The following is a 27,086-nucleotide window of genomic DNA, read 5'->3' on the forward strand; positions in this document are numbered from 1 at the left end:
GAGCTATTGAGTAGTGGGAGTAGAAGACTGACTTGCGTTACAATCATGGCATCAAATACAAGTAGGTGTTCCTGCAATTAATTTTTGATATACACTACTATATATTCTGTATGAGTTAGTTGTATTGTAACCCTAGTACCTAGTTGTTGTAGTTTGGCTTATGAGTTTTATAGAACTGCTTACATGTTTGGCTTCAAGCTTTCCGACGGTAATTGGACGATTCCTCCAACGCCCGCCATCAAGGTTAGTCTCAAACTATTCCTACCTTATTGACCTTTTGCATCTCAAAATATGCTTCAAATTTGTGATTTAATATAATTGGGCTTTAGTCTAATCCAATTTAACGATAAGAAATTCCGGCTGGGGATGGGACTGCAATTTCATCTGCTCCAAACAAATAGATTCCTTTTAATCTGAATTTAGAAAATTATATTCGAATTTTTTTTATATATGTGAGCTGCTTTTCTAGGTTTTTGTCTTAAAGAGTTCATCTTGATCATACACACGAGTCTGACATTATCAAGTAAGATGCCCGAGTCCTCTTGCATTCATATAATTACATTTGTGAGCTGCTTTTCTGGGTTTTTGTGACATATGAAGCAGGCTCTTGTATATTACACTAAAATAAAATTGTCTCTTTTTCTATTTTCCCTTAAAAAAATGGAAGGTAGAAAAAAATAATATATATTTTGAGGGGAATAAACCGAAAATTCCCTTTGTTTCTTCATTTTCATCTGAGAGTCGCTTTCATTTTCCCAAAAGTCCTCACCTTTGCCGGAAACAAAAGCCTTTCGATTCCCCAATCATGGGCTGTGCCGTTGCAATCACTCTTCTGATCGCCGCCGCAACGCTGATCGTCACTCGCCTGCTCTACGTATTGCACCGAACCGGCAAACCCCACAAACCCCCCAAACCCAGCAGCTCAAAAGGCTCAGCTCCCCAACCCCTCAGCACCCTAATCGTCTTGGGCTCTGGAGGCCACACGGCGGAGATGATCAACCTCTTGTCCGTCCTTCAAAGAGACAGATTTGCCCCTAGGTTCTACATCGCCGCCGCCACTGATAACATGAGCCTCCAGAAAGCTCGCCTGCTGGAAGAGAACGCCGATGAGAGTTCGAGCTCGCAGTTCATGCAGATCTACCGTAGTAGGGAAGTGGGTCAGTCTTATTTCACCTCTGTTTTGACCACTTTGATTGCTTTGGCTCATGGGCTCTGGCTAATGATCAGAATCCGACCCCAAGTGGTAATCTTTTCGCCTTTACGGAGTTTCGCATTTTCGCAATTTGTTTCAGTTGATATGAGACATTGGAGATTAAATTGTCGATGATCAGTGCTGTTGGTTTCGCAGATTCTGTGCAATGGGCCTGGGACTTGTGTTCCACTTTGTGTAATTGCATTCATATTCAAGGTTTGGATTGACCATTTTGAATCTGTTGTCATTTTTCTTTGTTAAGTCTTTTACCATTTTGTTCTGTTATGAATTTCGGGACCTTTTCGATATGTGCAGGTTGTGGGGATTCGATGGTCGTCTGTGTTTTATGTTGAGAGTATAGCAAGAGTGCAGAGGCTCTCCCTGAGCGGCTTGCTTCTTTACAAGTTACGGATAGCGGATCAATTCTTTGTCCAGTGGCCTCAGCTACAGAAGAAATATCCCCGAGCTCACTATGTTGGTTGTCTCATGTAGTTGATCCGATTCTGCTGCTGCTATACATGCTCTAACGTCCAACTTTTCGCAATGTAATGTGCGTTTCTCAAGGTTTTAACTTCTACAGTTTATTTTGTTTCGTCGACCATAGTTGCCAACATTTTAGCTTCTTGCTAATTGAAGAAGAGACTGATATCATTGCATTGATGAGGAAAGTGTAAAGATTGTCGAAATTTATAGTACTTTTTAGGGCATACCTGATCAAAAGTTAAGCATTACTGGGTTCAACTTGTAATCTTGTATGCTAGATAATTTAACAGTGATCGCATTCTGGTTTATCGAAACTAGGCTTTGTATCTTTACCTTTTAATTTCTCTATCCTTCTTCTTATGTTATCGTTGAAGAATATTAATTACAGCTAGAACTGGAATGAAGGGCAAGCCGGAAGCACTCATGACATTGGAGAATAAAGAATGACACCTCAAAAATCAATCCAATGAATAGCATAGAGATGGTGATGCGCACCCACCAGGTAAAATCTCTGGGCTGAGAAATTGCTGCTTGTTGGGAGATTTTCTTAAACTCAAGTGTATTATCTTCTTCAGCTTCTTCAGCTGGTATGAAACACATATTTGGATTACCATGGAGGTAGCTTCATCTATGATTTAGTTCATCAGTAAAATCACAAATTTTCTTTTAGTAGCATACGAATATAATCGATCTGTCAACTATTTGGTGTTTTTTCTTCGTTTCTTTTCAACATAATGTGCTGTTTACAATTTCTGTTACATGCAATCTATCATTTAATGTATGAGATATTATCTAGCCGTTCAGGTTCCTCCATTGCAGATATATGCTGTAATTCTACTGCTTCAGAGTTAATACACCGGAAGTTTCCGATTTTATGCAGAGAAGCCATATAAAAACATGAAAACTATAAAATCTTTGTGCACATATAGAAATCGACTTACCTATGATGTGGGGTTGTTGCCTTTCATCAGGACAATTGGAAAGCTTGTAATTCTGTTCTTTTGCATATAAAACCAGAGATGATCTACAAACCAGTGTTCTAAAAAAGGGCTTAGGCGGTGGCGACCCGAGGTGTTTTCTTGCAAATCGGTTGGAAAAATCAGTTGGGCTCTAGGCGGGCTAGGAGGTTTTTGTTTTTTTTTTTTTTTGAAATTAAAAAAAAATTGTATTGTACATGTGTCATCCTTCAATACTCCTCACTATGGTTATGTGGTATATATGCTTAATGTGTTTTTAAAATTTGGACTTGTTGGATACTTTTTTTGTATTTTATCATTTCTTTATTGGAAAATTAGAATCCTCTACCGTTTTTTATATCATTTAGATTAAATATATGTGCTTTTTTAAAATTTGATTAAAGTGTTTTGACCAATAGTCACCTCTATTTTTTAAAATTAAAATAATTTTTGAATTTATCATTTTATCTGCACGATGCACTTTTCCTTATTTAGTGGAAATATTAGTAATTAAACTATATTTTCTCTTCTTCTAAATATGTTTTTTCGATCACAGTTTTTATTTGTTATGCTAACATTTAATATTATTTCTTTTTTCAAATGGTTTTTTGGTTTTCAAATAGTTGGTGATCAACATAAAAGCTTTGTGTAATTTTTTCAATTTTTTTTGTGAAATTAAATTTTTTTGCTGTTTTTTTTTAAGGGGCTTTAGATCCAGGTCCAAAAACATAAATGGTTTTTAGGAGTGAGTCCAATTATCTAATTACATGTTTTTATTTCTTTTATACTCATTTTATATTTTTGTTTAAAAATATTAAAATAAATTAAAATATTCTAATATTATGCATTTTTTAACTCTTAAAAAATATAATTAATATCTTATAACAAAAAAACTAATATACTAACATAAATCTATATGTAGAACATTCTACCCTAACTCAAGTAACAAATATATGAATGAATATTATACCTATAAGCAAGATATGAAACCTAACTAAAAGGTAGAAAAAACATAGATACCTACAAGCAAGACACATTAATCTTAATTTATTTTAAAAAATCTATCATATAGGTAGATAAATTAATTAACCTGTGATATAGGTAGATTATAAAAATTAAAAATAAAATCTATGAATGAGGTTTAAAGCAAGAGGAAAAACAAAAAAGAACAATAAATAAATAAAAATAATAATCAAAGAGATAATTAGGAAGAAATTTGATTTTTATAATAAATCTTATCATTAAAGAGATAATTATTGATAATAAAAAAAATTAAATTTAAGGAATTTGACTTATTTTAATAAATTGGACTTATATAAATATAGTTGTTGACGAATTACTATTAGGTACAATACATTACGTATATATTATCTGCGGGTATGTTTGAATTTAAAAAAAAATCATTAATTGGTACGTTTATTTGCAATTGTGGTACGTTTGATTTGTTACATATTGTTAATATTGGTACATTATTTTTATTTTGGTACGTTTTATTTTGTACACATTGTGTATTGGTACGTTTATATTATTCTCAATCCTATTTTCTCTTAACATACTACAAGAAAAACTTATTTCGGTACGTTTGATTTTGGGGGATTTAAAAATATTTTAAACTATTTTGGAAATAAAATATCTTAAATTGTAGATAATTATTGCTAAATTGTAGCATTATTGTGAAAATAAATTGAACTTAACCAACTTTTTATGTATTTATTTATTTTACAATTATCTCTAACAGATGAGAGTGTAATCAAAATGCTAGATTATAGGAAATCTGATACAATATAATGTGCATATAGCACCAAAATTATGACAAAAACAAGTTTAATCAAATCACTAAAAGACATGAATGTTTTGATCTAGAAAATTCAAAACTGAGGCGTCTATATCGAAAGATCCCTTCTTTATTATCTTATCTTCATGTAAGTGTTAATATGCATTTATTTGCAAGATATACAAGAAATTTAACTAAATTCGTCTAGACCCCGCTAGCCGCCTAAGCGCCAGCCCGCCGCCCTACTAGTGCCTAGCGTTTTTCTGAACCTTGCTACAAACGGATCTCTTTTTTCAATCATTTAAAGCTTTCGGAACTTCAACGTTCCTGGAATTTCTATTCTCCGCCTTGGACTTACGATCTTCGATGTAGTGATGATACGCGTAGGAAACAAATCCCCAAATACCCAAAACCATGGCTATTCCCTTAATTCCACTCATTTTTTCATGGAAGAAGATCACAGCTAAAACTGGAACAGCAGGCAAACCCAAAGCACTTATGGAATTGGAGAAGAGGGAAGAGGCCTCCAAAATCAAGCCTACAGTTCCAACTGAAAAAAGCTGCCATGTTATTGCTGTCCAAGTCACATTCATCACATAGGATATCTTCCCTAATTTATACCCCTCCATCTCACCCTTCAAATGCTTCCACTCTCCGCTAGCAAAAAGTCCGACCGCGGTAACACAGGTTGCGACCATATTTTCACACACTATCAGGTCCATGACCGCTCTAAACGTCCCCTGTTTTATAACCCTTCTGAAGGCAAGCTGAGTTAGGGAAAGCAATAATCCGGCTCCGGCTGATGCCCCTAAGGTGCATATGAACCCAATTGCATACTTTGCCTTCAATCCTCCACTTGGATCATCGTCTCCAGAGTCGTCTTCACCTTGGAACACAAGGAGGGTGGAGGAGATGGTGAGGAGAACTAGAGAATTGACAATGTAAGAAGTGAACTTTTGCGCGTTGAGGAAGAAGGAGAAAAACGCGTTGAAGGCCAATTGAGATGCACAAATGAGGGTAAAAGTAGATACAGGAAGGTAAGATAGTCCTACGGAATACAAGTAGCAGTCTAGGGCTATTAGGATGCCAAGAGAGACATATACTGATGCGAGAATTTTGGTAGACGGTGATTTTGATGGGATAGGACTATCTTTTGGGATTGGATTATTTCTGCTTGCTGGGATGCAATAGTAGGGAAGCATGATTGGAAAGCCACAAAGTTGTACTACTGTTGCCATCCATTTACTTTTGGCGCCTTTGTCATAGTACTGTCTTCCCAAGAATGTTGCAATTGACTGGCCGGCAATGACAAGGAACGAGTAAATGGCGATTCTAATCCACCAGTTGACACTTCTGCGCTGCGGTAGCAGTGATCGATCGGAGACATGTGTAGGCCCTGATAAGTTTGCTTCACTTTCTCCATTTCCTTCCTTAACTATAAGAACAGAGACAAAGGATCAGTATTGAAACTTATGATAATAACAAGGTTGGGATTTTGTAGAATTCTCCCCCCATAGCCACCCCAACTTGTAATTTTTATGACTCATAAATTACAATAAGAATATAACTCACTTCTCATAATTTGATTCGCTTAACACATATCATTTGAAAGTTCTAGATAGACTGGCCCATAGTGTTGTCCAAGTAAATGAACAACTGGATATGCGGCCAAGAATTCCAGTGCATACTGAATAAACTTTATATCAGTTGCTTTATATACTCAGAAAAGATCATATTGAATAGAAGTAGACTTACCCCCGATGCTGAGTTGAAGTTCTTGAGCTTCTCCCATGTCAAAGAGGAAAATACTCACAATTGAGGGGGGAGAGAGAGAGAGAGAGAGAGAGAGAGAGAGAGAGAGAGAGAGAGAGAGAGAAGTCACTCACATAAGTTTAGTAAATGACATGCATGCAATTTCGGAATAGATATTTCCAACTGAAAGTTATAATAGCTGGCTTGTATTATTGTTGCTTATTTATATTTTTTGTATCCTCAGAAACTGCAAGTTACAGACAGTATCATCACATTCATGAATAATATACGGACCAAACTGGATCATTCGTTTTTGTTTGATACACGACTCTACCTCTTTTCAGACGGTTGATATTATCGAAGAAACAAGATATTGATACTTCCCTTTTTCGGCCCCGCAACGCGTACGTATATTATGAACACTCCTTATACAGTATAGCATACGTGGTAAATAGCGGTGGCCTAAAGTTTTCAGTTTCAAAGATATATAGTAGTATTTACTTACTTGAAACGAAGAATCATCAAACATATATACTCCTTCTGAAAGAACTATGAGAATATCAACCTCCAAAGTTGGCCTCTTCTAGGCAGTAGACTAGTAGTTGATCATGTTCTGAGCTTCATTTTTCGGAATAGGATCCTCTCGTAGGGATTTGGATGATCAATTAATCATGTCCGTTCATCATATATTGTACGGTTATAAATCATTTTAATTTTTAATTTAAAATTAAATATAAATAGTATTTAACAAAAACTGATCGCACGATGTACGACAAATGAATACGATTGATTGATTCCAGGATCTCTACAAAAAGAATCCAAAGAGGATCCTTGTCCTCACTTTTCCAACTAAGAATCATCAAAGATTCAAATGTAAATCCTCCTTCCGAAAGCGCTAAAAGAATATCAACCTCCAAATTTGGCCTCTTGTAGGTAGTGGACTGGTAGTTGATCATGTTCTGAGCTTCACCTCTCCAACTCAAGAAAAATCACTCATTAAATTTCAAGACAACAGCTTGTAGACTTCTAGGGTTCCTACTATATGTCAAATCTTGATTATTGCAGTGAATGATAAATCACAAAAGAAATCTGCTAATCTTTGCTTCCAGCAAGTGCAATATTTTTTTATTATATACATTGGAGATAATTCAACTGTAATCAGAGTCTTGCCTTAATGCAAACAAAGAATCATGTCAGAAGATTATTTATATTTTGTAAGTGTGGTTGTTCATGATTGTGCTTATTCTCTATTTGTACGTATCAAATAATTTACAAATGTGGTATAAAAATAATAATCTTCCTACTGTAAGAAAAAAAATTTATATAAAACTAGCAAAGTGACTCAGTTGTTTCTCAATATTTATTTATTTTTATACGCGCAAATTGACTTTCTACCCAGAAGAATAATAATAAATAAATAACATCGTGATATTCATTATTTTATGAACAGTGTCAAGTCATCATCATGCCCTAGCCAACCTTATCCAATAATTGATGAAATTTCAACTGAGATGGCTACGATTGTTTGTGGTCATGGGTCCATGGCTTACTAGTTCATCAACTACTAGCTACCAGCACAAAACATCATAATTATATCATAGACATCACAATAGTAGTGAGTTAAAGTCAGTTTGACAGATTTTACAACCATACAACAACATACGACGCGTATTACATACATACAAATCTTAGATTAAGTAAGATTCTATATCATTATATTTGTTTAGGTCTTGAAATGCAAAAGCAAAATCCCTTCAACTATTTCCATTTTTGTTCTCTATCTTGGACTTAGGATCATCAAGGTAGTGCTGGTAAACATATGAAATTAATCCCCAAATGGCCAAAAACAAGGCCATTGCCTTAATCCCGTCCATTTTGTCATGGAAGAAAATCACAGCTACAACTGGAACAACCGGCAAACCCACAACATTAATGGCATTGGAGAAGAGAGAAGATGCCTCAAAAACAAGTTCATGACATATGATACCTTCCCTAATTCGTACCCCTCCATCTTGTTCCTCAAACCCTTCCACTCTCCGCTACCGTAAAGTCCCACCAAGACGGCGCAGGTAACAACAAGAGACTGATATTGTAAAACCCCTCCCCAAATTCTTTGTAATTTTGTACCAAATATTGATGAAATGACAATTTTACCCCCATAATCGTACCCTATCCGGATCCCTTTTCAGATTTCTCTCATCTCTTCATCTGCCACATGGCAGCCCACTAACTCATCCCTATCTCTCTCTCTCTCTCTCATTCCCCCGAGTCAACACTCTCCTTTCTCTCTCTCAGCTCAACTCTATCTCTCTCACACACTCACACTCTCTCGAACCTTTTCCCTCTCATTTTCCCGGCAACACCCAACCACCCAACGACCTTACCATAACCACCAGCCTCCCGAGGACCTTCCCTCCCTCTCCATCATCTCTGTGAAGCTCCGGGGCACCCAGAGGACACCCAACCCAGGTCCAGCGAGCCTGCGAGTCTTGAGCAAAGATCCGAACACCATTCGATGTTATCAAGGTACAAAATTCTTTCCCCTCGTCCGTACCTTCTTTTTGGTAGTTAGATTGTAGGGTTTAGTGGTCAAACGATGATGACCGGAGCTTGAGAGGCTTTGGCTTTCTTCCCCGGCGAGAAACGGGCCGGCTAGACCTAACCCATGGAGCCCAAACCCTTTGAAAGCCGAAAACCAAAACCCTTGTTAGTTTAGGCCTTTGGGCTGTATAGGACTCGGGCCTTAGGACCGTTAACCCCAAATCCAAACCCATTGAGTTTTTATTTATTTTATTTATTTTCTTTTTAAAAACCCAAAGGCAATTGAGCCGGGCTTTCAAGCCCAAGCCCCTTATATGCAACCCATGGCCCTTGGCCCGTTGAACCCAAAACCCTTTTCCCTTGGGCCGGGTTACTAGCCTACTGACCCGAAGCCCAAGCCCACTGAACCCAAGCCCAAACCTATTGGACCCAAGCCCAAGAACCGAGGCCCAAATCCGGTCCAACCTAGTAGCCTAGCCGCGCGTGGAGCACATGCGCCACTGTCTACGGTTGCTCCGGCGACTTTTCCAGTGACCCACGGCGGCGCGTGGCCGCTGGAGCCGCCACCTTACGGCGGCGCGTCGGGGTACCCGAGGTCCCCCTTTATGTTTTCCAACGTCTTGAATCCTTTTATGATGTTCATTTTTCGAAATTCAATTGTTTGAGTATAGTTTTATTAATTGAACCCTTCATGTACTTAGGTGCAATTATTAGCGGCGTTTCCGTCCTTCCTATTTTGTACGGCTCTTCGACGACGGAGTATCTGTGAGTGGACCCCTTCTAAAATGCATGTTTTAATAGTAGAAATGCATACATGAAAATCATGATTTAATGGTTACGGTTATGAAACGTTTTATAAGTAAATTGGATTTACATTATATGATTATCATGCTTACTGAGAATATTTTGGAATACCATACTTTATCGAAATTATGTTCTTTGTAGTATATATGATGGATGACTATATACTATTTATGAACATGTTTTTACACTTCTTTGTAATATATATCATGGATGACTATATGCTATGAAGATGTTTTGAGTTATATGTACCTATGTTTGGAAAGACTATGTTCAATGATTTTGTGCGTATCTAGTGGTCACTATTCTACCTACGGGCGAGGGAGATATATGTAGATGGCTTCGGGCCGAGAGATACGTACTGGCTTCGGGCCGAAAGATACTAATATTGATACCACTAGTTAGCACATTACATACAAGATATGTTTCATGAAAGGTTTTATGGCATGCTAAGGTTTTCAGAAAACCTATTACATATTATGCTATTGAGTTTTCATAAAACTTTGGGGGTTAGTACGTTGATAACTGTCTCAGTATTATATATATATATATATATAACTTGGTCCACTCATGTTTGTTTTGCGCCCCCTCAGGACATAAGAACAAGGCGTACAATTCGAGCTACGAGGCATTCCCCTACCAGTGATATCGTGCCATCATCTCTGCTTTGACATAATTGTAATAGCATCTTCCGTTGTATTTTGAATTAGATGTATGCTCTGAACATGTTATGCACTATCACTATCTTCACGCAAAAATGAATAGTCACTTCTTAGTTCGAACGAAATTTATACGCATGATTTACATGTTCTCAGCATATGCATTCATTAAATGACTTGTGTCACCCTTGAATGTCGGCCAGCACGTGGCCATCCCGATGTCCCTCGGACATTGGGATCGGGGCGTGTCAGATATACACTATCATATCCATGACCACTCTAAATGTTTCCCTCCTTATAACTTTTCTGAAGACGAGCTGCGATAGAGAAAGCGTTAATGAGCATTCAGCTGGTGCGCCAAGGGTACATATGAACCCGTTTGGATACTTTGCTTTTGATCCTCCACTTGAATCGTCTGTAGAGTCACCTTGGAGCACGAGGAGGGTTGAGGAGATGGTGAGGAGGACTAGGGCATTGACAATGTAAGGGGTGAACTTTTACGAGTTAAGGAAGAAGGAGAATAGCGCGTTGAATGCCAATTGGGATGCGCAAATGAGGGAATAAGTAGAGACGGGAAGGTAAGATAATCCAACCGAGTGCAATAAGCAGCGCAAGGCTATTTGAAGGTCAAGAGAGACATAAATTGATGCAAGGATTAAAGTCGAGGGTTCTTTTGATTCGGTAGTAGTACTAGTATTAATGTTTGTGGTTGGATATTTTCTTTTTGTTGGGAAGAAATAAGACGGAAGGAGGATAGGGAAGCCAGCAAGTTGTACTAGGGCTCCCAGCCATTTGCTTTTGCCACCTTTGTCGTAGTATAATCTTGCCATCAGTCATTGCAGCTGATTGGCCGGCAATGACAAAGAGCGTATAAATGGCCATTCTAAGCCACCAGTTGAAGGTTCTACGCACGGGAAGCAGTGATTGTTCGTGAACATCTGTGCACCCTGAGGAGTTTGCTTCATTTGAGTCAACTGATAAATAGAAGAAAAAGATAAGGATCAGTATTTGATCAAATGTCTGTTTTTTGTTCTACTCAATGCGTTAACACTTCGGCACAGCCAGTAACTGTAAATTCACGGAATTATGAATGTCAGTAGTAAGATCGCGTACAATTAAACTCATTCTCTATACACGTATACATTGATTAATACCCTTTTGCAATAGCAAGGTATTATTCCCGAATTCCGCTGTATATGCACTTAAAAGTTAGAAGAAGAAAAAAAAAAATCATACCTGCAATATTGTTGAGTTGCACATCTTGAGGTTCTCCCATGCCAGAGGTGAAGAAACTCTCTCAAATGAATGAGAGAGAGAGAGAGAGAGAGAGAGCTTATTTGAGCTGATCAGATGAAAACTTGGCCACGTAATTTTACGTAAATGTGGAGTGGGTTGTGCGTCATGTAACACGGCAATGAAGAAAAAGCAAGTAGGAAAAGCATGCAACCCAGAAGTAGGAGTGGATTCGTCGGGTTTCTCCAACTGACACTTTTGAATCTGTTGTCATTTTTCTTTGTTAGGCCTTTTGCCATTTTGTATGCTGTTATGAATTTCGGGATATTTTCAATTCGTGAGGTGATATTGGAAATGTGCAGGTTGTGGGGATTAGATGGTCGTCTGTGTTCCATGTTGAGAAAATAGCAAGAGTGCAGAGGCTCTCCGTGAGCGCCTTGCTTCTTTACAAGTTACAGATAGCGGATTAATTCTCTGTCCAATGGCCTCAGCTACAGAAGAAATATCCCCGAGCTCACTATGTTGGTTGTCTCATGTAGTTGATCCGATTCTGCTGCTACTGTGAGTGCTCTAACATCCAAGTTTTCACAATTTAATTAACGTGCGTTTCTCAAGGTTTTAATTTCTACAGTTTATTTAATTTGTTTCGTCAAACATAGTTGCCAACATTTTAGCTTCTTACCAATTAAAGAATAGACTGATATCATTGCATCGATGAGGAAAGTGTAAAGATTGTTGAAATTTATAGTACTTGTTGGGGCATACCTGAGATCAAAAGTTATGCAAATTGGCTTCAGCTTGTAGTCTTGTATGCTAGATAGTTTAACAGTGATCCCATTCTAGTTTATCGAAACTAGGCATTCTCCTTATGAGTTCACACTTCCATTTGATGCTTTTCGGTATACATGTGGGACTCGTAATGTTTCAAAATGCTACCGTTTCTTCATACTGAAGGCATAGCTCTAATTCGTAAATCCAGCATGCGGATTGATAAAGTTGGATTAGTTATGTTTAATGTACACACGTTTGTTACATTCGAACTTGTGGATTAGTTTTAGTGAAACTCCTATAACATTAAGATATGGCAAAACTCTTATGTCCAACGAAAAGAAAATTCGACAACATAATCCGATAACTACTGCAGGACAAAAAAGAAATTAAGTTATAGTCCGTGTCTTATATAACTCCTTGAAGATTATATGAACACAAGTTCGGATTAAACTTCACGGTGAAAGACAATGGCCAGAACTTTTACTGATCATTGATGGAACAAAAAGGTCTAGGTGAATTGGTGATGGATGTCTAGTTGTCCATCTTATTACTCGCTCAACAGTTGACATCTTTCGGTAAAGGAATCGTTGAAATTTCTCTTACATGTTTTGTTTCAGCCTTGGACTCTGAATCATCGAGGTAGTGCTGATAGACATATATATGAAGCAATGCCCCAGAGGGCCAACACGGTGGAAATAACCTTTAATCCGTCCATGTTATCATTGAAGAAGATTACAGGCTTTACAGCTAGAACTGGAATGAAAGGCAAGCCGGAAGCACTTATGACATTGGAGAATAAAGAAGACACCTCAAAAATCAATCCAATGAATAGCGTTAGATGGTGATATACGCACCACCGGCTAAAATCTCTGGGCTGAGAAATTAACTGGTATGAAACACATATTTGGATAACCATCGAGGTAGCTTCATGTATGATTTATTCATCAATAAAATATATATATTTTTTTTTACTAGCATACAAATATAATCGATCTGTGAACTCCTCCATTGCAGATATGTGCTATAATCCTACTGCTACAGAGTTAATACATCGGAACGATTTTCCGATTTTATGCATAGAAGCCACATAAAACATGAAAACCAGAGTGAAGAATCTTAAAGTGATGTGGGAGGTAGAGAGAGAGAGAGAACATTCAAGTGGAAAGCAATAGCCTTTCATAAACACAATAAGGCCTGTAATTATTTTCTTTTGCATAAAACCAGAGATGATCTACAAACAGTCCTCTCTATTCAATCATTTAAAGCTTTTGAAACTTCAACATTCCCGGAATTTCTATTCTCCGTCTTGGACTTACGATCTTCGATGTAGTGATGATACGCGTAGGAAACAAATCCCCAAATACCCAAAACCATGGCTATTCCCTTAATTCCACTCATTTTTTCATGGAAGAAGATCACAGCTAGAACTGGAACAGCAGGCAAACCCAAAGCACTTATGGAATTGGAGAAGAGGGAAGAGGCCTCCAGAATCAAGCCCACCGATCCAACAGAAACAAGCTGCCATGCTATTGCTGTCCCCATCACATTCATCACATAGGATATCTTCCCTAATTTATACCCCTCCATCTCACCCTTCAAATGCTTCCACTGTCCGCTAGCGAAAAGTCCGACCACGGTTACACAGGTTGCAACCAGATTTTCACACACTATCATGTCCATGACCGCTCTAAACGTCTCCTTTTTTATAACCCTTCTGAAGACAAGCTGAGTTAGGGAAAGAAATAATCCGAATCCAGCTGATGCCCCTAAGGTGCATATGAACCCAATTGCATACTTTGCCTTCGATCCTCCACTTGGATCATCGCCTCCAGAGTTGTCTTCGCCTTGGAACACAAGGAGGGTGGAGGAGATGATGAGGAGAACTAGAGAATTGACAATGTATGGAGTGAACTTTTGCGCGTTGAGGAAGAAGGAGAAAAACGCGTTGAAGGCCAATTGAGATGCACAAATGAGAGTTAAAGTAGATACAGGAAGGTAAGATAGTCCTACGGAATACAAGTAGCAGCCTAGGGCTATTAGGAAGCCAAGAGAGACATATACTGATGCGAGGATTTTGGTAGACGGTGGTTTTGATGGGATAGGACTGTCTTTTGGGATTGGATTATATCTGCTTGCTGGGATGCAATAGTAGGGAAGCATGATAGGGAAGCCACAAAGTTGTACTACTGTTGCCAGCCAATTACTTTTGGCGCCTTTGTCGTAGTACTGTCTTCCCAATAATGCTGCAACCGACTGGCCGGCAATGACGAGGAACGAGTAAATGGCGATCCTAATCCACCAGTTGACACTTCTGCGCTGCGGTAGCAGTGATCGGTCTGAGACATCTGTATGCCCTGATAAGTTTGCTTCATTTTCTCCATTTGCTTCCTCTGTAACAACAGATTTACAAGGATCAGTATTGAAACTTATGATAATAACAGGGTTGGGATTTTTAGAATTCTCCCCCCAAAACAACCCCAATTTGTAATTTTTTCCTCATAAATTACAATAATAACATAATTCACTTCTCATAATTTGATTCGTTTAACATATATCAATCGAAAGTTCTAGATTGACTTCTCCATAGCATCGTCTAGGGTGAATGAATAACTAGATATGTGGCCAGAATCCCTATCCATACTAGATAAACTTTTTATCAATTGCCATATATGTTGAGAGTTGTCCCACATCGGTGAGAGACTATATTTGCTATGTGCTTATATGGTCTTGAGTTACTCCTCATATTGCGAATTGGTTTTATGGTGGAATCTCAATTTCATCATAATATCAGAGCGGTGAATTGATTTTATGGTGGAATTCCAATTTCATCAATATATACTCAGAAAAGATCACAATATACTCAGAAAAATCACATAGAATAGAAGTAGACTTACTCCCGATGCTGAGTTGAAGTTCTTGAGCTTCTTCCATGTCAAATATGAAAAAACTAGCAAACAATGGAGGGGGGAGAGAGAGAGAGAGAGAGAGAAGCCTTGTTTCAACTCACGTATATATTAAGTAAATGACATGCATACAGTTTCGGAATATATATTTCCAAATGAATGTTGGAATAGGTTGCTAGGACTCTAGTCTTGTATCATTGTTGCTTTTCTATATTTTTGGAATCCGGATAATGAGGATTCCGATGATTCGTGAATTGTGTCCGTTCATCGTACATCGTGCAGTCAGAAATCATTTTAAATATTTTTATTGAAAATTAAACACAAACAATATCTGATAAAAACTAACCAGCATGATATAAATGAATGAACACAATTCACAGATTTCTAGAATCCTCGTAAAAAAGATCCGGATCCTGTTGGATATTTTTGTATCCTAAAAAACGAACCAGGATCCTCTCCTGAGCAATTCCATAGGGATCCTAGGGATCCCGCAATCTTGTCCGTTCATTTTATATCGTGCGGTCAGTTTTCGTTAAGTACTATTCATATTTGAATTTTTAAATTTAAATTTTAAATGATTTCTGACTGCACGACATACGATGAATGGACATGATTGCGAGATCCCTAAGATCCCTAGGGAATTGCTCAGGAGAGGATCCTGGTCCCTAAAAAACTGCAAGTTACAGACAATAACATCACATTCATGAATAAAATGATGGACCAAATTGGACCACTCATCTTCAGGCGCCTGAGATCATTGAAGAAACTAGATATCTACACTTCATTTTTTGGGTCCCGCAACTTTTGTATGATATAGTATACGTGGGATAGCGGTGATCTAAAATTTTCAATCTCGTAGATATATAGTATTAATCAGTGTTTATTTACTTGAAATGAAGAATCATCAAATATATATCCTTATCAAAGCTCTATAAGAATATCAACCCTCCAAGTTTGGACTCTTAGAGGTAGTAGATTGTCATGTTATGAACTTCCCTTTCCCAACTCAAGAAAAATCATTCATTAAATTCCAAAACAGCTTCTAGGGCTCCTATTATATGTTAAATATTGATGATTGCAACAGATGAAAATATAACAAAAGAAATCTGCCGATCTTTGCTTCTTCTTTTTTTTGTTATATATAGTGGAGAAAATTCAAACCATAATCATAAAGGATCACGTCGTAAGAAACTATCTGTTTAAATTATATGGTAAGATTGTGTATGATTTGATTATTATTTAAATGTTTAATTAACGTGCTTATTTTTTATTGGTGACACATCACATAATTACAAATGTTGTCTTGGGTGTATGCTCACCCACGTTAACTTGGGTGTATGCTCACCACACATCTCCAAGCTTGCCAAGTGTCCCCTTGCCTTAACCCTGGTTAACTGTGATTTAATTACTCTTTATTAATTTAATCAAGAAATAAAAATAAACTAAAAATAGACAAATAAAAAACCGTCTGCAACTTACCTTCCGAAGCGTTTATTCAGTTTCAAAGAAATTTTCCTCCTCCACCAAATCATCCATGGCGTTTCGAATCACATAAATTATCTCCTAATTGTAATTTTATTTATGTATAATATTCTACTGGAAATTGCTCGAGCATTTGAAGCAGCAATGACGACCCTTTATTCTTCTCACTTGTTATCTGCTTCCTCCCACCTCTCACCACCCCACGCCAACCACCCACAATTTGTAACAGTCTTTTGGGTACAAATTTTCTTCACTTATCTGTGCATCTTTGCTTCGGGTGAATGGAGGCAACCTGTGCTCCTTTCTCACGATGTCGATGGACTTCACCCCGTCAAATCAATTCACCCATTCCCCTTTAAATTTGTATTAGAATTTGAGATTTGAGATTTGGGATATTCGCCCAAATGACAGAAAGGGGGGAAAAGTGATAAGAGGAGAGAGATGGGAGGGGGGAGGAAGGGAGGCAGATTCTCTGCCCTCCAATTTCGGTGCCTTTCTATTTGTGTGGTCACGGTTAAACCACGTCAACATTTTATATTACTATTTATTTTTGTCTTATTATCTCTATAAAAAAAATATAAAATGTTGACGTGACTTAACCATGACCACACGAAACAGTAGGGTACGGGAAGTGGGAGGGCAGAGAATCTACCTCAAGAGGAAGAGGGGAGATGGACGGTTGAGATACAAATATTGATTAAAAAGTTTAAAGATAAATGTTAAGATGATTATTAATGTATTATTATAGTAAAATATTAATAACAAATGAAAATGTTAACCAGGATTAAAGCGAGAGGACACTTGGCAAGCTTGGAGATATGTGGTGAGCATACACCCAAGTTAATATGGGTGAGCAAAAATGCACCCCTAAAAAAATGGTCTCCCTATTATTTCCTCAAAGGATTTCTATAAAACTTGCAAAGTGACTCAGTTATTCCTCAATATTTATTAATTTAATTTCTTTTTACTAGTGCAAATTGACTTTCGATTCAGAATTGTTGGTCTTCATTAAATACATCATGCACAGTGACAAGTCGTGATCACGCCCTTATCCTATAATTGTTAAAATTTCAACTAAGACGGGTACAATTATTTTTAGTCGTGGGTCCATGGCTTACTAGTTCATCAACTACTAACGACCAGCACAAAAGATCATAATTATATCATAGACCTCGCGATAGTAGTGAGTGAGTTTTAAGTAAGTTTGACAGGTTTTACAACCATACAACAATATACGACACGTATTTTACGTACAAATCTAACATTAAGTAACATCTGTATCATTATATTTCTTTAGGTCTTGAATTCTTCGATGTTACACTTGATATGCAAAAGCAAAATCTCTTCAACTATTTCCATTTTTGTTCTCGATCTTGGACTTTTGATCATCAAGGTAGTGCTGGTAAACGTATGAAACAAATCCCCAGATGGCCAAAACCAAGGCCATTGCCTTAATCCCGTCCATTTTGTCATGGAAGAAAATCACAGCTACAACTGGAACAACAGGCAAACCCACAACATTAATGGCATTGGAGAAGAGAGAAGATGCCTCAAAAACCAATCCCACCATGCCAACATCAAAGAGTTGCCATATTATAGCTGACCATATCAAGTTCATGACATAGGATACCTTCCCTAATTCGTACCCCTCCATCTCGTTCCTCAAACCCTTCCACTCTCCGCTACCGAAAAGTCCCACCAAGATGGCGCAGGTAGCAACAAGAGATTGATACACTATCATATCCATGACCACTCTAAATGTTTCCCTCCTTATAACTTTTCTGAAGACGAGCTGCGATAGAGAAAGCGTTAATGAGTATTCAGCTGATGCGCCAAGGGTACATATGAACCCGATCGCATACTTTGCTTTTGATCCTCCACTTGGATCGTCTGTTGAGTCACCATGGAGCACGAGGAGGGTTGAGGAGATGGTGAGGAGGACTAGGGCATTGACAATATAAAGGGTGAACTTTTGCGAGTTGAGGAAGAAGGAGAATAGCGCATTGAATGCCAATTGGGATGCACAAATGAGGGAATAAGTAGAGACGGGAAGGTAAGATAATCCAACCGAGTACAAGAAGCAGCCCAAGGCTATTAGAAGGCCGAGAGAGACATAAATTGATGCAAGGATTAAAGTCGAGGGTTCTTTTGATTCGGGAGTAGTACTGGTTCTAATGTTTGTGGTTGGATTTGTTCTTTTTGTTGGGAAGAAATAATAGGGAAGGAGGATAGGGAAGCCAGCAAGTTGTACTAGCGCTCCCAGCCATTTGCTTTTGCCACCTTTGTCGTAGTATAATCTTGCCAACAGCGTTGCAGCTGATTGGCCGGCGATGACAAAGACCGTACAAATGGCCATCCTAAGCCACCAGTTGAAGCTCCTACGCCGGGGAAGCAGTGGGTGTTCGCGAGCATCTGTGCACCCTGAAGAGTTTGCTTCATTTGAGTCATTAACTGATAAATAGAAAGAAGAAAAAGATATGCAAGGATCAGTATTTGATCAAATGTCTGTTTCTTGTTATACTCAATGCATTAACACTTCGGCAGGATTTGCTTAATGATCAAGGCCTCTCGCACTTGCTATATATAATAAGCTTTATCATAAGAAAAACCAAATCCAATTCTCACAGCTAATAACAGTAAACTCATTGAATTATGCGTATCAGTAATAAGATCGCGTAGAATTAGACTCACCATCTATGATTTGTACCCTCTCTCCTCTCTGATAAAATAAGTTTTTTCAGACCGAGCAATAGCAAGAAGAAAAAAGTGAGAAAAAAAAAGGACCATACGTACGTACGTACCTACAATGTTGAGTTGCACTTCTTGAGGTTCTCCCATGCCAGAGATGAAGAAACTCTCTCAAATGAGAGAGAGAGAGAGAGAGGTTATTTGAGCTGATCAGATGAAAACTTGGCCATGTAATTTAACGTAAATGTGGAGTGGGGTGTGGGTCATGTATCACGGCAATGAAGAAAAAGCAAGTACGAAAAGCATGCAACCTAGAAGTAGGAGTAGATTCGTTGGGGTTTTCCAACTGATCGACACTTCCCATATTACTTTGATAACTACTTTGTTAAGATGACCCAAATTTAATCACGGAAGCTAATCACCTTCTCTTTGTTTGATTTACGCATGATTCAACTTATTTTAAGTCGACTGGTATCAAAGAGAGTATAGATTGCAAAGGATATATGAACCTCGTCAATTTGCTTGTATATGCATTTGCATACGCAAAACCATAACGACATGCATTTATATTACGTGGGATATTGGCTTTCGATTGTTGCAACTCTTAAATCAATTAGTTGTTGGTCGAGCGATATTTAGTTTCCTCCAAAATAGAGGGGGTCTCAAATTTGAAACCCTATCCTTCATTGATAAAAAAAACTTAGATTAAATTAAATTTAAAATCATCTCACAATGATAAACAACTAGTCTTGCCAGTGATTTGTGACGAATTCATATCCTCTTCGTATCTTTGTGTTTGGAGCTGGCGGACAAGAGAATTTAGACCACTTAATTTAAATCATGCAGTCCTTATTAGCTCATCACATTGGCTCACCTCACACAAAAACAAGCTCTTAAACAGTCCGAATCTCTTTCTATCTCTTCCTTGAACAGCCAGGATTGTTTAGTCCGTTGACTTCGGACACAGAGATTTGTAGAATATCTTAATTCACTTGTGACAGTATTTTGGACAGTTTGAAAATATTAGGAAAAATGATTTATGTACACTATTTTTCTCCCTGTGCACCGTACGATCCTTTTTTTATATACGTTAATTATATTTTGCTTTATTCAATCTAAATGTGAAAAATAACAAAAGTGTGCATGCGAGAAAAAAGTGTAAATCATGTCCGAATGATGGGGTAATGGGGAACTTAAAACCCATTTTAAAGAAATTCGTGGGTTTTGAATTGATGTGCAATCTGATTTGTTATAACTTGGATCTTTTCTCGGATGCTCATACGGTCACATGGAAAGTGTGAAATAAAAAATATGGAACACTTTGTTTCTTAAGAATTTCTACGAAACATTGTCAGTCTGAATGTGTTAAAAAAATTAACAGTTATGAAATGAACAGTTGATTTTGTTTAATCATACAAAAATGACTAAACGACTCCAAAACAAATGAATTTTCTAAAAATAATATTTCGACAATGATAAAGAGAATGAACGGTTCTACTATGACATTTTGTATGATAGAATAATACCACGCAGGGAAGGACGACTTTCCTCCGTTCCGAGAATGAGGGAAGTATTGGATACAGTGGACCATTTTAACAATAAACAGCAGATTCAGATTGCATTGCTCACGAACTTCTGAACTTTGATTTATCACAAACAGCACATCTATGTCACAGAGATCTACAATTTCTTCAAGGATTTAACAAAACTGTGGGGAAAAAGAAAAAGAAGATACAAAGCAAACAGCTATATATATTTTCTAAAGAATTCTTCTCACGACTGTCGCTTCCTGCTTCCGGCCCTCCTACCAAACTTTCCAAAGGCAAATCTAACATCCACATCCAAGCTTTCAAGCAGCAACGGAGAGTTTGCCTTTCTCCCCGATACAAAAAAATGTTGGAACTGCAAGCTTTTGCAGGCTATATTCGCAACCGACGTCTTCCATTTCCCTTATTGAAATTCTTTCTATATTTGCACATCCAACAGGAAACATCTGTATAACCCACTTTTGGGTCTTGAATCGTTAAGCCTGTAAGAGTAAAACCCGTTAATATATGAAACTGAACACGACAGCAAGTTTTGAAACTTCTCAATAAATCTAAATCACAGAAGTTCTGCACAGCATCTAAGAAATAAGAAAAAGTGAGCACAGAGCAGAAAGGTTCTTACAGTTCAATGAGGTATCTGAACAAGAATGAATGAGACAAAATACAAACAAGTAAAAATGGCAGCCCCTGCGAGAAAATTATGAAGCAGCCTTTGGTTGTCTTTGGTGGGTACAAACACTGTCTTAAGCGTATTGGTTAACTCGAAAATCCGATGAGATACCTGCAGGACCAAGTCAACAGAACAGCAGGCACCAGGTGAGAATTTGTAAGCACTGTTGGCTTGCAAAATTTTAAGGGCTAAATGAAGATTGAAGATTTTCTTACCAAAACATAGATGGCGGTTGTCAGCATGAAGTTGAGCAACGGATATTCTGGAATGACAGAGAGAAGCCACTTAGGCTGTCCATTAGGTGTGTTTGTTCTGTACACGAGTAAAGGAAAATTTTCATGAGTTCCTTATGAAAAGAGAAAGAAGCATTTGTAAAGCACAAAAGAAGGCATTTGTAAAGACTCAGATGTGCATTCCACTGGTGAAAAAACGTACGACTTAGTGGTCATAGTTAATGAAATAGAAGTATCACGTACCTCAACCAGATGTGGAACTGTGAAATATAGGTCTCCAAAGTAATCTTCCCAAGCCACCTAGCATAACCGAAATGAAATTGTACAGACAAAATGAGTCAGCAAAACCTTTCATAAACACAAAAAACCACTTACGTCTGAGCAATTACTAACCCTACAAAAGGTACTGCTGTGTTTGACTTTCAGATAAGAATACGTACGCAAAGAGAGTCAAAGAGACACCCCGCAACTGCTGAGTAAAGTTCCGCAAGCATATATATACACTGAAATCACAATAAGCAGAGGTGATGGTAAGTCACTAAGATGAACAGAAAAATAAATAACCGAAAATTGTATGTGCCATCTGATAAAACTCCCAGAGAATAATTCCATTTAATACGAAAAAGAAACAAAATAACACGCACGTTATCGGAATCCATGATGTGTAGGGGTGCAATTTGTTGTATGAAACCTTGTCCAGCTTGTAAATATATTCATACCACAGATAACCAACCTAACAGTGAAATAATGAGCATGAGATCACATTACAAGATTAAAACATTATCCATTATATATAAGCAGGCAATTACCACAACGGAAGAAACTTACAAATATAGAACTGGAAAATATTCCTGCTTTGATTGAGACTCTCCTTATGGTATCAGATTCCTCCAATTTCTCCATCCATTTCTCCACCTAAGAGATATTACACTTAAAATCTCAGCAGGTGGAGTATCAAGAAAGCAAAAGCAACCAGATATAGAGATTCAAGGGATTACATTAGGATGATAATAGGCATATATCATTCCAATGATCCATATGTAGCGATCAAGTCCAGATCTAAAATGCCATTCATGCAGACGATGGAGATCTGGTTTAGCAGGATCAGTATACCCTGCACGGTAGGGAACAAGGACAATAAGTTTGAGCAATGGGTGAACAGTAAGCAATTCATGCACAGAAACAATTCAAGAATCCCATATCAACCTTTTCTTCATCTTCTTTATATAAAGAATCTCAAATCAGTTTAAGACCTATATATACAAGCTAGATTTTTTTTTTTGGCCAAAACCTAAGCCCCTTAAAAGTATTTGAACAGGTCAACTATTTAAAGTTATTCAATATTCATGCAATACATATAAATAACTCACAAGAGGATGACTATCTTTTATTAGTTATAAACTGTTTTGTCTTACAATATTGGCCAAAGTTTCTGAGTAATGAGCCTGCCCAAAAATAAAAATTGAATAGCACAAATTAAAGACTCTTGGATGAGTGTAATAAAATTTTAAAAGTCCTTAGTTTTCCAACTGTATTTTTTTTCTTTTGGGTTGAATTTCCAACAGTGAAAAACATAATATAAAAAAATTATAAAAATAAAAAAAAAAAAAAACCAGAAAGCTGAACGGGGTTACTCACCCAATAAGAATGATAATGGATGAAAGACTAATTCAAACACTCCAGGTATTTCCCAAATCAAGATAACCGCAAGAAAGCATCCGAGAATCTTCAAAGCCATAACTGATCTGATCTCATTGTACTTGCTAAAGATGCCAAGGGCTCCATACACCATAAGAGTATACAGAGTGTGCATTGGACAGATGTAATAGAGCATATAGTCATTGTTAAGAACAATACAGCAAAACGCCACAAAAAAATTCAGCCGCCACATCATCTGCATAGGACAATAAAGAATACAAGCATTTCAGATCATTGTCATAATACTCACAAGGACAATTGCGAGAATATACTGCCTAGAACTACACTTTACCTGAGCAAAGCGGGCGAGGCTAAAATCCTTTCTAATGTAGTAATAGGAGAAGTTTCCAAATCCAGTCATCCAAACATATGCAGCAATAAAGACGCGTATTGCATTGTAAATCTCACTAGCAGCAAAGTAATGGTACATTAGAAATAGGACCTGCCAAGAAGCAAAAGAGATGATTATACTCATAGTACATTCATAAATTAATCATTATAAACAGCATAGTGATCAAACTGAGCTCTATATATAACAAAGTTTGATGTTCAACTAGACGAAAACTAAAGAGTAGCGTTGTTGGGTTTCGCAACTCAACTCTGATAAAAAACTAAATGAATAAAAGCCAATCAAATCTACAGATTCAATCTAGCATATAGTATCCAAATTTAAGTTCAACCAATAACAAAAATATCAAAGGATGACATATGCTCGTTCGAGTTAGATGAGCATGGACGGTTGTCACAATACAAACACCTGAACAGTAAAAATAACAGTGGCCGGTCACCACGAGTATAAGTTCAGAATTTCCCTCCTAAAACAAAAGAGAGAAGAAATACCAAGAGCACACAATTCTTTCCCAAAGGAAATATCTGTACCCTACAATTTACGAACTTAGAGAAGAGAACTTGCCTGCATCCACCCTTTCCATTCCTCAGTCTGATGCCGATTTAGGTAAAGTATGGATTTTCCAGAAAATGCTGATTTGTCAGTATGTTTTTTCAAAGATGTCATTGCTGAAACTATGACAAGGATAAGGTACAGGAAGATGAAAAGGTCCCGATTGTATTTCTGTTCAAAGAAGAACCACATAACTAATCAATATTACAACAGTAAAACCGGCTTATTGTTCTTATCAGTACATATCAGCATGTCATGATCTGAATATAAAAGAAAGGAACTTCGTGTTTATCAATGTGTGACAATAGTAACACTGCCATCCCTAACTTTTCTTTAATTTAAGCCATATAAAAGATAGCATCCTTTTATATCAGGATGTGAAACGATGAGCAAGATAGGTGAACTCAGGGCACTTAGGCAGAAATATCAGTGAGAACAAAAGGAAAACATGGAACTTAGGCAGAAATATCAGTGAGAACAAAAGGACAACATGAAAATAACTAATAGATTAGGACCTGATCCGATGATAATAGCATCTGTGCAAGTTTTCCATATAAGTAACTAGTCGTTATTTAAGAATACATTCAGGAAGCAGACAAATGTACCTTCGTAGAATCTCCCAGTATATTTGTGCGGTCACATATGTAGAAATAGAACAGAATTGCACCAAGCTCAGACCTACAATTGTCAGGCATTGAGTGTAATATAAGTATAACATAAATAAGAAATTTGGCCCTGAGAAGATACAAATTGTACTAATTAGTAATTACTTACATGACTCTAAGAGTTGCTCTGTTTTCAAGTAGAAAAGAGTCATCCATATTCAGAAACCTGGAAATTCATGAGAAGTGGAACGTGAGAAAGACTTTCATAGTAAACTCAACATGAAAATTCAATGAAGATACTGTATATTATAGATGGTAACCTGATTAAATTTATTTTGATGGATGAACTGTTAAACTTTGTAGATGCTGATCTTGAAAGGCCTCCTTCCAGCAAAACAGCTCGATCATCTTCCTTGATTGTCTCCTCTCCCAACTCAACCAGATTAGTATCTGAATGACTACAATAGCATGAAAAACAAAACAAAAAACTTAGTTGTTCCGCATCAGAGAATATTGGCTGGTAACACCATATCTTTGAAAATCCTTGTATCTCATTTGTAATCAAAGACATATCTAAAGCACTATAAACACTCATCCAGCGTATTCGTATATACTTAATAATCCAAATTTGATTACTTATTTTGTGTAGACTAGTTGGGTAAAGATCAATACATAGAAGTCATCCCAATTTGATCATATTTATCACTTCATATCACCAGTTTGAAGGTACGGAACTTACACTTTAGGATGAGATGAAGATCTTTTATACTCCAAGTACTCTGAATATATCCATGTGACAAAAACTGGGATGATTCCAAGCAAAAATGACACCTGGAGAATCATATAGAAAGCTTCAGTAAATTTGCTCACTCATTTAGTCCTTACATTATTGATACCAAAACAAGATCTTTCATAGCGTTTGAGACAAATCTGTTTAACTCAAAAGTGTAGCTAATTTGATTACATAACATCTAGAATTGCACCAAAGTCCCAAACACATCCAGGCACGTAGGACTATTGTGTTTCCCATGAACCAACAGAAACAAAGGCCTCTTGGTTAACATACTACTAGAAGAAAAACAAGATCCTTGATCCATTTGAGTAGAAAATAAAATTATTAAGGATGGTTTGAACAGAGCCATTGTTGTGTAATGCTGCATTATGTTTGTTACCAAGATACAAGATTTGCTACTTTTAACAGCTCTGGTGATCAGCGGTGGCGGAAAATCAGGAAGCATTCATAAACAGGACTCCTTTTCTATGAGCTACTATAATACCGAAATGCAGTAATCTAACCAACCACTACAAACGGCAATGCCATTACGAAATAACACAACTTTCTTCGGATCAAGAACTTAAAACACAAAGCAATTTCATATTGTTGAACAAAAATCAGAAACCAGTAATTCACACACATTCACAGATCCTGATCAGAACTGAAAAATATCTTGGAATTCAATCGAAATCAGCAGAAGATCAAAATTACGCATAAGAAATGAACAGTCTTGGCACTGAAACTGAACTACCTGTCCAGGCGTAACTGGCCCAGCGTCCACCATTTCCAAAATCCCCAAATCGGCTCCGAACTGCAAAACCCAAATCGAAATTCAACAATAAAAAAGAGTAGCAGAATTGGGAAATACGAAGCGTAGATCGACGCAGCGAAAAGTACCTAGTTGAAGGAAGTTCAGAGACTGACTACTCTATCGAACATAGGGGATAAATATGAAAACCTAGCTGAAGATCGATGAAGAAGAAGAAGAAGACGATGTCGTTTAGGCTGTTGCTTGAAGAATACGGGAAATGTCGGAAGGTACGTCCCTCTCCAGTGAAGTTTGTTTTTTCCACGAGCGGTTGGTGGTGGTGGTGGTGGTGGTGGTGGGGTGGTTGTTGTGGTTTAGTTGGCCTTTTGTTTTCTTTACAAGACATACTACACTTCTGGAAATTGAATTTTCTTTTATTTTATGATAAATGTTAACTACTTTTTTTATTATCTTTTTTTATTATTTTATATTTTTTTCTCATCACCTGATGTGTGAATTTTATTTTAATAAATTAACTAATTTAGTAAAATTATAAATTTTCCACCTTATTTTGTTGGTGAAATTCACTTTTCGAGTGATAAAAAGAGAGGTAGATAAAAAGAGGCAAATACGAAAGGTAAATAGTATTGCTCTTGTTTTATTATATATTTTAG

The 27,086-nt window shown here is 37.2% G+C and overlaps 5 protein-coding genes, 1 long non-coding RNA gene and 1 pseudogene across 18 annotated transcripts; 2 read left to right on the plus strand and 5 right to left on the minus strand.

Moving 5' to 3' along the window:
* The first annotated feature begins 374 nt into the window (after positions 1–374).
* On the plus strand, positions 375–2,914 carry LOC103427637 (UDP-N-acetylglucosamine transferase subunit ALG14-like). 12 transcript variants are annotated; one of them, XR_011572024.1, is made up of 5 exons: positions 375–1,243; positions 1,349–1,408; positions 1,508–1,742; positions 2,064–2,177; positions 2,693–2,914. XR_011572024.1 is itself a non-coding variant. In XM_008365704.4 (3 exons), the coding sequence occupies exons 1-3, from the start codon at positions 806–808 to the stop codon at positions 1,682–1,684; spliced, it is 675 nt and encodes a 224-aa protein (XP_008363926.3). In that variant the 5' UTR covers positions 375–805; the 3' UTR covers positions 1,685–2,344. The 12 variants fall into 12 exon arrangements, 1 of the variants encoding a protein (XP_008363926.3); XR_011572026.1 differs by having other exon boundaries at positions 2,081–2,177; XR_011572028.1 differs by having other exon boundaries at positions 1,508–1,737; positions 2,081–2,177.
* Positions 2,915–4,513: 1,599 nt separating this feature from the next.
* LOC103446207 (purine permease 21-like) lies at positions 4,514–6,478 on the minus strand. 2 transcript variants are annotated; one of them, XM_008385282.4, is made up of 2 exons: positions 6,161–6,478; positions 4,514–5,840 (listed from the first exon to the last, which is right to left on the minus strand). In XM_008385282.4, exons 1-2 carry the CDS (start codon positions 6,195–6,197, stop codon positions 4,699–4,701), a joined length of 1,179 nt encoding a protein of 392 aa, XP_008383504.3. In that variant the 5' UTR covers positions 6,198–6,478; the 3' UTR covers positions 4,514–4,698. The 2 variants fall into 2 exon arrangements, with proteins under 2 accessions (XP_008383504.3, XP_008383505.3); XM_008385283.4 differs by lacking the exon at positions 6,161–6,478 and adding an exon at positions 5,978–6,118.
* Positions 6,479–10,235: 3,757 nt separating this feature from the next.
* LOC103446255 (probable purine permease 10) lies at positions 10,236–11,302 on the minus strand (annotated as a pseudogene).
* Positions 11,303–11,430: 128 nt separating this feature from the next.
* LOC139188761 (uncharacterized) lies at positions 11,431–13,318 on the plus strand. Its single transcript, XR_011572029.1, has 3 exons — positions 11,431–11,992; positions 12,780–13,051; positions 13,177–13,318. It is a non-coding gene; the product is annotated as an uncharacterized lncRNA (long non-coding RNA).
* Positions 13,319–13,321: 3 nt separating this feature from the next.
* LOC103446208 (purine permease 21-like) lies at positions 13,322–15,230 on the minus strand. Its single transcript, XM_008385284.4, has 2 exons — positions 15,057–15,230; positions 13,322–14,552 (listed from the first exon to the last, which is right to left on the minus strand). The coding sequence occupies exons 1-2, from the start codon at positions 15,091–15,093 to the stop codon at positions 13,414–13,416; spliced, it is 1,176 nt and encodes a 391-aa protein (XP_008383506.3). The 5' UTR covers positions 15,094–15,230; the 3' UTR covers positions 13,322–13,413.
* Positions 15,231–17,811: 2,581 nt separating this feature from the next.
* Positions 17,812–19,467, minus strand: LOC103446256 (purine permease 21-like). Its single transcript, XM_017335112.3, has 2 exons — positions 19,349–19,467; positions 17,812–18,998 (listed from the first exon to the last, which is right to left on the minus strand). Exons 1-2 carry the CDS (start codon positions 19,383–19,385, stop codon positions 17,893–17,895), a joined length of 1,143 nt encoding a protein of 380 aa, XP_017190601.3. The 5' UTR covers positions 19,386–19,467; the 3' UTR covers positions 17,812–17,892.
* A 1,389-nt stretch (positions 19,468–20,856) lies between these two features.
* Positions 20,857–26,858, minus strand: LOC103446209 (protein REDUCED WALL ACETYLATION 3). The gene is made up of 17 exons (XM_008385285.4): positions 26,562–26,858; positions 26,416–26,475; positions 25,629–25,720; positions 25,210–25,347; positions 25,059–25,115; positions 24,890–24,962; positions 24,297–24,455; positions 23,676–23,825; positions 23,324–23,579; positions 22,684–22,799; positions 22,514–22,600; positions 22,330–22,418; positions 22,126–22,188; positions 21,929–21,985; positions 21,668–21,764; positions 21,405–21,563; positions 20,857–21,264 (listed from the first exon to the last, which is right to left on the minus strand). Exons 2-16 carry the CDS (start codon positions 26,446–26,448, stop codon positions 21,408–21,410), a joined length of 1,623 nt encoding a protein of 540 aa, XP_008383507.3. The 5' UTR covers positions 26,449–26,475; positions 26,562–26,858; the 3' UTR covers positions 20,857–21,264; positions 21,405–21,407.
* Between the last annotated feature and the right edge of the window lie 228 nt (positions 26,859–27,086).

The sequence above is a fragment of the Malus domestica genome, chromosome 10, assembly GCF_042453785.1.
Source record: "Malus domestica chromosome 10, GDT2T_hap1".
Classification (NCBI taxonomy): domain Eukaryota; kingdom Viridiplantae; phylum Streptophyta; class Magnoliopsida; order Rosales; family Rosaceae; genus Malus; species Malus domestica.

Coding starts and splice junctions, on each gene's coding strand:
- LOC103427637 (XM_008365704.4), top strand. CDS start 806: ATGGGCTGTGCCGTTGCAATCACTCTTCTGATCGCCGCCGCAACGCTG. Junction 1,244..1,348: donor TCAGAATCCGACCCCAAGTG/GTAATCTTTTCG, acceptor TTGGTTTCGCAG/ATTCTGTGCAATGGGCCTGG. Junction 1,409..1,507: donor TAATTGCATTCATATTCAAG/GTTTGGATTGAC, acceptor CGATATGTGCAG/GTTGTGGGGATTCGATGGTC.
- LOC103446207 (XM_008385282.4), bottom strand. CDS start 6,197: ATGGGAGAAGCTCAAGAACTTCAACTCAGCATCGGGG. Junction 5,841..6,160: donor ACTTCAACTCAGCATCGGGG/GTAAGTCTACTT, acceptor CTGTTCTTATAG/TTAAGGAAGGAAATGGAGAA.
- LOC103446208 (XM_008385284.4), bottom strand. CDS start 15,093: ATGGAAGAAGCTCAAGAACTTCAACTCAGCATCGGGA. Junction 14,553..15,056: donor ACTTCAACTCAGCATCGGGA/GTAAGTCTACTT, acceptor CTGTTGTTACAG/AGGAAGCAAATGGAGAAAAT.
- LOC103446256 (XM_017335112.3), bottom strand. CDS start 19,385: ATGGGAGAACCTCAAGAAGTGCAACTCAACATTGTAG. Junction 18,999..19,348: donor AGTGCAACTCAACATTGTAG/GTACGTACGTAC, acceptor TCTATTTATCAG/TTAATGACTCAAATGAAGCA.
- LOC103446209 (XM_008385285.4), bottom strand. CDS start 26,448: ATGGTGGACGCTGGGCCAGTTACGCCTGGACAG. Junction 22,601..22,683: donor ATGCCTATTATCATCCTAAT/GTAATCCCTTGA, acceptor AATATCTCTTAG/GTGGAGAAATGGATGGAGAA. Junction 21,765..21,928: donor CAGTTCCACATCTGGTTGAG/GTACGTGATACT, acceptor ACTCGTGTACAG/AACAAACACACCTAATGGAC.